This window comes from Gossypium raimondii, chromosome 13, assembly GCF_025698545.1.
Source record: "Gossypium raimondii isolate GPD5lz chromosome 13, ASM2569854v1, whole genome shotgun sequence".
In the NCBI taxonomy this organism is placed as follows: domain Eukaryota; kingdom Viridiplantae; phylum Streptophyta; class Magnoliopsida; order Malvales; family Malvaceae; genus Gossypium; species Gossypium raimondii.
The window spans coordinates 2,912,969-2,923,263 of NC_068577.1; the positions used below are offsets into that span (position 1 = coordinate 2,912,969).

The following is a 10,295-nucleotide window of genomic DNA, read 5'->3' on the forward strand; positions in this document are numbered from 1 at the left end:
CATAAATGCCATTAATTAATTTTGATGTTGATGTGCCCTAGTATTATATCATCATCATCATGAGGTCGGTTGCTGGAGAAGTAAAGCCAGGACCCAACAACACTTAATATGATGATTTGGGGAGTGAGTCCCATGAATTTGAGGTCCTCACTTCAATGGGGTGTTGTTGAAGATACTAATTCTCAAAGATTGTGGAAACCACCAACCAAGCTTTCATCACTGCTTGGAACCTGATGAACCTTGCCAATTGTTGAGCCCTTCCATTTTATTACTTAAACAAATATCATCTTGGATACCCTTATTCTTTCCTTTGTTAATGCACTTGTTCACTTAACATCTTACTCCAAATCCCAATCCCTAATATCTTTTTCTTTTTAATGTTTAACTCTAATAGTTTGCGACTGGAATTATACACTCATGGTAGATTGCTACGGATTAGAGAGAGTTTTTTTAAAAAATTGAATCATGATTCAACTCAATTTATAAACAATTAAATAAAATATTTCAAGATTATGATTGTGTTCGGGTTTACAGAGTTTGTTTGACGTCAACTGCCATGTTCCAATTAACTCTGAGACCATCAAAAGAGGAATGACACGTCACCTTGAGAATTGGGTTAATATCTAAAGGTGCACAAGCCCTTCGCTTCGTCCATGAAAAGGGGCATTCTTCTCTCTCTCCACCTTTCCATAAGCAAGGTGAATCACCCTAAACCATCAACAGCTCCACCTTCTTATATGATCTTAGTATCAACAATTGGTGCGGTGAACGTGAACACTTTCATATTTAAAATTTTTCAGATGGAAAACCCAGAAACTAATATCCCCACCAGACAAACTCAAGATCAAACCCAAAACACCAACCAAACTCAACCAAACCAAAACTTCAAAAACTATTACTATGATACCTATAACTACTACACCGAACCCTACCCTAATGGACCTCTGAGGCCAATCACCATTTGACCCCACACATCACTACTACAAATGGATTAAAGGAGAGTTACCAAAAAATGTTGAGTATAATAAAGCGTAAGTTCAAATATTAAAAATAATATTATTTAAAGAGATAGACATGAACTCAACAAACATGGACAATAAAACAATGGATATAAATGAAAATCCAAAGGAGAGTTGGAGGGCCAGCTTTATAGAGCCAATATGGTGGATAATAGTTGCAAGGCCAATATGAAGTTGAGCCCACATCAAAATTTGGGCATAAGCCCTTTGCACATTTCATCGAGATAACATGGAGTTGTCTACCAAAGGAGAGAATGTATTCAAGGTTTAACCCACCAAACAATTTTCGAATTATGATAACGTAAACTAATTAATATTATAAATGCTTAAATACCTTACAAAAATTTTGATGAAGAATGTAAGGAATTCTACCTTTTTAACAAAATTAGTGTTGTGTCCCATTTTTGTCTCAAATTATAGAAATTAATTATACAATTGTATCTAAAATTTTCATATGTAATAATAATATAATACTGATTAGTGGTTTCGTGATTAAAATGTAAAAAATCGATAACATCAATGATTAAATTGTAATTTTTTAGAGTTTATTGACTAAATTTGTAGTTTACCCTAAAAATAATACCTCATTCTGCTTGGGAAACCAAACCAACTTGCCGCTCAGCCTCTTTGAATAAAAACATCGGGTTAAACCCTAAACCCTCTCTCCAATTTTGTGTGTTGATTTTAGGGTTTTTCCCCTTTTCCGATTTTCTACCTTGCTGTAAGTGTTTCCGGAATTGGGGGAAATGGGGTTATATTCGAAACGTTCAAGAAAAGCTAGAGGTAAAGATGTGGAGATGGAGGACTTCGACGATTCAGAAGATGAGGAATTATTGGTTAATAGCGAAGTAGAAGAAGAAGCTGAAGGAGAAGAAGATGATGACGAAGAAGCTATTGGTGATGATGATGATGATGATGATGATGATGATGATGATGAATTAGAGGATAATGATGATGACGATGATGGAGAAGATGAAGATGGTGAAGAAGAAGATGAGGAGGAGGAGGTGGATAATGATGGTGAGATGGAAGAGCTTGAAAAAGAGTACAAGGATCTTCACAATCAGGAACAGTAAGCATCTCCCTCTTCAAGTTCTTTTCTTTTTCTTCTATTTTACTTTATCTTTGCAGCATGCTATTGGGTATTTATTACTTTGTTTGCATTCTAATTTTATTTCTTCTTCTTTTTACATTGGATTGTTTAGTTACAACACACATATCCAGATTTGTGTTTGGGGAATTTTGAATTATGTTTTTTTCTTTAAGGTTGCTGTTTTATTTTTACTTCTGTTTTTCAAATTAGGGATATATTGAGGAATCTCAAGCATCATAAGGATGAAGATGTTAAAAAGGGTCAAGCAGTGAAGAACCAAAAGGTATATATTTTCCATTTATATTTATGGCTATATGTTCGTGGGGGTGTGCGCGCGTGTGGGCGCTATGATCTAACATTCTCCTTTTGCGAAGGCTCTTTGGGATAAAACTCTTGAGTTCAGGTTCTTGCTTCAGAAAGCATTCTCCAGTTCGAATAGACTACCACGGGTACCCTTTTTCTTTCTGTTTATTGTGTCTTTTGTGTTCTTTCCTGGATTGGAATGATTTTCTTTATTTATTCATGTAAGATTTATATGAGGGCTTTTCTACCAGGACCCAGTTAGGTCTTCATTTTGTACTTCAGATGAAGAAGTGAGTGCTGCATATTCAGACCTTATTACTGCATCAAAGAAGACTTTGGATTCTTTACTGGAACTGGGGGAGGTATGTCTTTTCTCAAGAAACATTCTGTCTAGTAATATCTTCTTAAACATTTGACAATTAATGCTTTTAACAACCTTACCATGAAATTTCTATTCTTCTTGAATTTTCTTATTATTACCATCCTGTTGTCAGGCTTTGTTGGAGAACAACCCATCAATTGCTCAATCTTTAGAGGGTATGACACCAATGCCATTATCATTTTTCAACATACTTTCTGTTACTTGACAGAAACTTTATTGATATTATTTAAATGCCATGAGCTTATTTTTCCTCGTTAGATTACATATATATTGCTGCATAGCCTGTGTCATGCTGTGCTCAGTTTTAGTTACTAACAAATGCTGATAGTTTATTGATTTTAATCACATATATCTTTTATCTCCTTTTTCCCCCTTTCAGTGCAAGTGATTACTTAAATGTCTATAAGTTTATATATTTTCGGTTGTTTATTTATGTTCTTTTTCACTGAATGTATGGTTTAATGTGCTATCTATACATAAAAATTCAAACATCAAATTGCTGAGCATGCACATTATGGATCTTGGTAATACTCTTATTATCTTACCCTTCATCCTACTCTCAAGGTAATGCTGGTCAATCATCCAAGAAGCTTTCTGGAGATTCTAACTTGGACATTGAAGATGACAAAGAGTGGCTACGGATTTCTCAGATGAATAGGAGGTAGTACATTAGGATAACTGTTTCTGTGTTGCTCAATGTGAACTGATATTCTGTGTTAAAATAGAGATTTTACTATGATAATATTAATTGGCTGAGTTGATTCTTGTAAAAGAATGAGGTGGTCACTTTTGTGACTTTTCTTATGTGTTCATTCATCAAACAAATTGATTCTTCTTGGAGTGTTTATGAGTTCTTTTTCCAATATGCTCTAGATTGATTACAATTTGAAGTCTATGATTCCTGATTGGACAACTCTAGATAAACATTTCTGGAAATGCATGCTTAAAAGAGTATAAGCCATCACTAGTGACAGCTTGTTGTTATAGACTCTCCTCAAAATTGCTAGTTAGAAATGCTGTGTCGAGAATGGTTTATTAATGCCTGGAGGCTGGGATCAGTGCTTTAACGAACATTTGGTCATGTGCTTTGTGCTTTCTTTTTTCTTCTGAATAGGTTGTATCTTTTTTCACCCTTGCTACTCTAGTTGTGCAAATAATATTCCTTGATATGAGCATTTTAAGTTAACCGGAAATTTTAATGCTTGAATCCTGTAGAATATCTGCCTTCAGAGATAAAGCAGTTGACAAATGGCAGAGAAAGACGGAAGTCACTACTGGTGCTGCTGCAATCAAAAGCAAATTGCAAGCTTTTAATCAGGTTTGATGCTATAGCTGTCAGTGATATAGAATCCATGCTGTATAGGATGTAAAATGAAACTCACTTGGCTTTTCTTTTCCTATGCCAGAATATCAGTGAACAAGTGGCTGCCTATATGAGGGATCCAACTAGAATGATAAAGCAAATGCAACAAAGAAGATCAACAATTGGCATATTTGGGGCTGTAAGTTACTAAATACTTAACTAGTTTGAGGGTACTGGGGGCATACCTCTTGTGTGCTTTCTGTACTATGATTTTTTGATTTTCTGCTTCTATTGATTACACCACCTTTAATGGGCAGGTTACTGAGGTTGCTAATAATGCTAATGGAGAGGTAATGTTGTCCTCTTTATTTACTTGGGCTTTAATAAAATAAGTGCTGTTTGTATTCAACTGCTAGGTTCCAACCACCTGACACATAAGTGTTCAGTGGAGGGGGTTGGGGAGGTTATGGTAGGCCATATGGGTTTTTGCTTTGTAGGATATATACCTATAGAATACAAAGAAAAGCTTGTTCTTTAGGAACCTTCATCTGCATAGAGATGTCTTGGTGGTGTAAAACTCATGGAGGAAAAAGAAGTTACTGATGGTTAAGTTGTGGTGAAGTGGTAGCCACTACTTAGCCAAAAGTAAATGATGGTGGTTTGGATTCATAAGAATATTGCTTTTGTTATTAATACATGTTATGCTCCTTTTATCCTGTCAAAATTTTTGATCTTTGAATCCTTTATGTTCTTAGGAAGCACATCCTGAAGGTGATCCTGAACTTCTGGATGATTCTGAATTTTACCAGCAGTTGCTGAAGGAATTTTTTGAGACTGTTGACCCAACATCATCTGGTAAATCTTCTCTACCATCTTGTAAAACTTCTTTTGCATGATTAAATTGTAGGCATGTTGCGTGTCCAGAATCTTTCCTTTCTAAAATTACTACTGTTTAACCACAGAGACGGCCTTCTATGCCTTGAAAAGACTGCAAACCAAGAAGAGAAAAATAGTTGATCGTCGCGCCTCAAAGAGTCGAAAGATCAGGTAGGTTTCCAAATGTGATTGTATTGGCACCTTGTATTTTTATGGAGTCACGTTAATCTGGTGCATTTCTTAACGTTGGAGATTTTGTGTTTATTAACATTTTTGTAGGTACGATGTTCACGAGAAGATAGTCAACTTCATGGCACCGGAGCCCATGAATCTTCCTCCCATGGCTCCAAAATTATTCGAGAATTTGTTTGGATTGAAAACCCAATAACCCAATGCTGAAATCTGATTTACATTTTACCAAGCCTTTGGAATTTTGTAATTTTAATTTATGCTATATTAAATTGTTTTATATAGGTCTCATGTGACAGAAAAACAGATGTGTTGCCATAATGAAATAGAAGTTTGATAATTGGTCGGTACGCACAAGACTAATATGAATTTCATCTTTTAGTTTATAAAACTTGAAAATTTTATTCATATATAAAGACCAAAATATGATGAATGAAAGGAATTAAAATTTTCAAGTTTGATCAGTTAAGTGATCATAATCAGCCCAAAATTTGATATGGGCTGTAACTGTGGGCCATTTATACACACACAAAATATAAGGGGTTTTGATGAATCAATATTGGGTTTATAACACTGTTGGTTGATTCTAGGAATAGACTTTGATACAGTATGTATGCACTAAAGTCCAAGGTGTTGACACAAATAACATTGATAAAAATATTGCGAAACCCATTTCAAGATATATAAAAATTTAAAGATTATAATAATAAATACATACAAATTACCAAGAATACATTTTTCATGTATAAGAGTCTTGCAATCTATCCAAGCTCCCAAGCAGAGAAACTCTGATCTTCCACATAACATATATCATTACCTTCATAAACATCTGAACTGGAATATTTCTATCTTCTGAATCCATCCTGTATATTCATCCCTTTGTAAATGGATCCAACAGAAGAGATATCACAATTGTATTTTGCTCTCAATGCCCAAATTATCTGTCATTTTCCCTGCTCCCCAATCACCCTCATATGTTGTTCCATCAGACCATTAAACCTACAAGAAAAGAAAATTGACTTTAACCCTAACAAAACACAACCTGAAGACATGAGATGTGATGCTAAAAAGTGTAAGATACCTGTCAACATTGATGCATGATGCAGGACTGAGTTGTTCACCGTTTGCTTTAGAATCCTCATCAAACAGAAGAGTCTTTAAGTGAGTCATTCAAGCACTCAAAATGCACTTCATTTACCCCAAGTTAAAGTTGAACCACCCATAGTGATAACTAACTTTTCTTCTTCACCCATTTTCTTCATTATAACATAAAGAAATGGAACTTTAACATGATGTTTGCAGCTTCAACCACTCATCTTCCATGCTTTTATGTTCTTTGTTTTCTATAGCAGATAGTAGTTAATACCATAACCAACCAGCTATTGAAATCGTAAACTTTAGACAAAAATCCCTTATGGTATATGAACTGAGATCAAAACACTCAGTTTTTTTTTTTATTACTGATGAATAATCAATACTCTTCTATTTCAAATAAAACCTATGATCATTTCAGCTATTTCTCATTCCCCCCAGCCTATGAAATTAGAGACTGGGAATACAAAACTAAAATCCTGATTACCAACACTGGGTACTGACAGGAAAATAATGTGAAGTTAAAAGGCAATTCTGACATGAATATATATTATAAAATGTAGTATTACATATAAAGTTTTGAGTAAAGCAAAAGTCTAATTAAAAAATTTCACCATTAAATATATATTATAAAATGCTTGATTGATGTGATATGGAATTTGATAAATTTTAAATTATTAAAATATTAATAGTATGTAAAGTGATAATGAGAGTTTGTTAATTTTTATTGTTTGATATTTGTTTAGTTGCAACTGGACGAAGACATTACTAGATGTAGATAGACACAATCGGTTTGTCTTTGTAGTTTAGAAATTTCTTATATCTATTAGGCCTTATTTAAAGAGTAATCCACTATATAATCATTAAATACAAGCTATAATTTAAATTCAATTTACTTATCAAGTTGTAACTTTACACCTATACTATAATTAGATCACTCTCGATCTCTAAGATATTTCCTTGAAAATTTAGATGTAAATTGATGAGTTGAATTCAATTTACTTACAATTTTTACTCTGAGTTTCTAATTGAATATATTAAGTACTCTCACTCTCATCCACTTAATCTTAAAAAACTAACTCGTATATATGCATAAAAAAGCTTGTTAAAATATGTTGATACCAAATATTGTGGGGGAGGACGATGTGGTGGAGATTATGGGCTGTCCACCTTGCTTGGGGTGGAGAGCCATACGATTTGGCAGGTGAGGAAGGGTGATGAGCTTAAGGAGGAAGATGGTATGAATGAAGTTCAGTGTAGCCCCTTTCTTGATGGAGAAAGAGATATTTATACGAACTTGATCTTTAGGGCCACTTGTCAACTCCCTTGATACTTGTTAATCCCTTCCATAGTCCCTTATTAGGTAAGCACGTGGCATCACCTAGGTTGCAGGGTATATGGATGATAAGTGAAAACCATTTTATCAAAATGACATGGTTGTCAGGAGTGGGTGGTTTGCATGCTCCCTAGGTTTTAGTGAAACAGTTTTTATGGCAGAAGACGAGCTGGGATAGTTAAGTGGGCGAAGTCAAGGGAGTCATAATATTTGCAATTATCATGTGACAGAATTTCCATATGCAACAAAACAATCAAGATCTAATTCTATTAAAATAGCCACTTAAAAGGTTAGTTCAATAAAGTAAAGACCCAAACATATTTGATACTAAAATATCACTAATGACACTAGCACATAGAATAGTAGAGAAGTATAGTAGTTTTACACGTATATGTATATCCAGTACTATGAATATTCCTTATAGAATGGAGAATGGAGCTTCTCCTTTTGAAATGGTGGAAGTAATAGTAAATTTATAATGAGTTGGCTCTGCAATGAGAGTGAACCAATGGGCTTCATCCCGCATATTGAGAGAGGGTTGTTCACCACACCAACCTAACACCCAAATATGCATATTTTTTATGGAGTTTATATCGTCTATCGATAATAGATTAAAAAAATTCCACAAGTAGATTATGTATTTTTAAGTAATGTGTAAAGAAATAAAAAATAAATAAAAGCAGACATATTCATTTAAAAGTTAACCATAGACAAAATCATAAACAGTAAAACCCACCCACCATTTAATTTTAATATTTTTAGTTTTTTTTTTTGGGTATTGTATCTTTTAGGTTATATAGATATATATATCCTATGTATATGCAAATTTTTATAGCTTAAGCTTAGGTTAATTTGGAGCGACAGGGTCATTAATTATATGTTAAACGTCATCTAAGAGAAGCAGATGCTGTCGGCCTGGTTGCATGCATGGTTGAAGCACATTGTTCAAAATTTGACCTACCTCTGTCATTAGCCATATGAGGACATAATTGAGAGTTTATCAGTTAAGGTCTCGATGCTTAATCTTATCCTAAATCTACTAATATCTGGATCTTAATTTATATGTTAATAAATTATAAAGAATATATTTACTTTTAGGGCATCTAATGATTTGCATGATTTTCGGATCGTAGATTAATAAAAGCTAATCGCTTTTGCATGAACTAATTTAGCTTTTGAGTTGGATTTTCATGTGCTTTTTTTAAGTAAGAAAATGGCTTTAAAATTGTTAAATATTTAAGTTGTTTGTCGTGAAAATGAAAGCACTAAAAGGCAAAAACGAAGGACGTAATATATATATAATATATGCATATAATGATATTACGTATTCCAACAAGAGATTCTTTCACAAACAAAAAAACACAGGGTGGGGTGGGGGAAGTAAGGATCACAATTATGTGCCTTTTCCTCGTACAATTTTATAGGCGAAACATAAATAAAAGAGCACAACAAAACTTAGAATTAATGGCTGATTAATCTTCTATCATTAATAATAGCTAGTATAGTAGATGATCATCTTTATTGTAGGTGGAGAATGATTCAACTTCATGCTTCAATTCAGTTTCAGATTTTCCATCCCTGCATATCACATATCAAACCACCAAGGTCTCAGGGCATCATGCATGGTTATAAAAAAAAAAAGGTTTAAAGTTGGCAAGTAATATAGTTACCTTGGCTAATTTCCATTGGACCTGTAAGGGAAGGGAACTTGGCCTGATTCAATATACTTGACATCAGCCACAAGCAGCTCATAGTGCCTCTTAACTTCCTCAGCAGTTTTCCCACCAACAGCTTTGGCAACATTGTACCAACGGTCAGGGGTGTCCTTATCATACACAGCCAAAGCCCTTTCAAAGTCTTTGTTTTGTTTGGCTGTCCATGAACCTGAACCACGGGACGACATTGAGCTCGATGCCATTCTTTGTTCTAAAATTATGTATATATCAGTTTCAAAGCAGAAAAAAGGGTCAAAGAATCACTACTTAGAATAGCTAAAAGAAAGTGATATGTAATAGGTTGCACAAGGTACTAAGAGACTGCAACCAAAGGGATTGTTATGAGCAGAGAGTTGGCAATGGTTGCTCTCTATATAAGGAGTGGAGTGGTGGGGTATATGACCAGTTGGCGTAGAAATCTTGCAAGAATTTTAATGATTTGTCTCCTTAGGAACCACAAAAATTGGAGTACAAAGAAGAAGAAGATTGTAAGTAAATGTAGCATTTTAAGTCCTTTTCTTGGCATAATATTCTGCATATTATATGATGCGAGGTAAAAGTTCCTTTATTATGAGGCATTAATGTGGAAATATTGTAACAGAGATAGGACCAAATTTGGTAAACAATGCATGGTAAATTGATTGATGCAAACTCTTTCAAATAGGTCCCTAAGATGTGCAAAAAAAACATATCCAAAACTTGATATCATGTAAAGAAATAAACAAGACATCCCTTGTTGAAATGGGAAACTGATTTTGAATAATGGGTCATTTTGGGTGAACAAAATAAGTCTAAGACTAAGCTTCTTGGCTGGTCCATATCTCCAATGATAAAGATCCAGAATCATTCCTCAAGTGACTTCATGTTAGTCATGCTCTACCAAATTACAATTATTTGAAAGAATCTTTTATTGGCCTTCCCCCCTTGTGGACTTTAACCCTTCTTCAAATATGCCTTTAGATATGCTTTAAAGTTAAAAATTAAAAT

At 34.0% G+C, this 10,295-nt stretch overlaps 2 protein-coding genes across 2 annotated transcripts; one reads left to right on the forward strand and one right to left on the reverse strand.

The window, feature by feature from the left end:
- Positions 1-1,606: 1,606 nt before the first annotated feature.
- On the forward strand, positions 1,607-5,515 carry LOC105784024 (uncharacterized). The gene is made up of 12 exons (XM_012609779.2): positions 1,607-2,091; positions 2,323-2,395; positions 2,487-2,561; positions 2,667-2,777; positions 2,910-2,952; positions 3,362-3,458; positions 4,013-4,115; positions 4,204-4,299; positions 4,418-4,450; positions 4,856-4,955; positions 5,063-5,147; positions 5,256-5,515. The coding sequence occupies exons 1-12, from the start codon at positions 1,766-1,768 to the stop codon at positions 5,362-5,364; spliced, it is 1,251 nt and encodes a 416-aa protein (XP_012465233.1). The 5' UTR covers positions 1,607-1,765; the 3' UTR covers positions 5,365-5,515.
- Positions 5,516-8,859: 3,344 nt separating this feature from the next.
- LOC105781171 (protein RADIALIS-like 1) lies at positions 8,860-9,656 on the reverse strand. The gene is made up of 2 exons (XM_012605725.2): positions 9,264-9,656; positions 8,860-9,171 (listed from the first exon to the last, which is right to left on the reverse strand). The coding sequence occupies exon 1, from the start codon at positions 9,509-9,511 to the stop codon at positions 9,269-9,271; it is 243 nt and encodes an 80-aa protein (XP_012461179.1). The 5' UTR covers positions 9,512-9,656; the 3' UTR covers positions 8,860-9,171; positions 9,264-9,268.
- Positions 9,657-10,295: the final 639 nt, after the last annotated feature.

Bases quoted from the DNA above. Each gene is read 5' to 3' on its own strand.
- LOC105784024 (XM_012609779.2), top strand. From the start codon at position 1,766: ATGGGGTTATATTCGAAACGTTCAAGAAAAGCTAGAGGTAAAGATGTG. The intron at 2,396-2,486 runs GTATATATTTTC...CCTTTTGCGAAG, and splicing joins AAGCAGTGAAGAACCAAAAG to GCTCTTTGGGATAAAACTCT. The intron at 4,116-4,203 runs GTTTGATGCTAT...TTCCTATGCCAG, and splicing joins AATTGCAAGCTTTTAATCAG to AATATCAGTGAACAAGTGGC.
- LOC105781171 (XM_012605725.2), bottom strand. From the start codon at position 9,511: ATGGCATCGAGCTCAATGTCGTCCCGTGGTTCAGGTTCATGGACAGCC.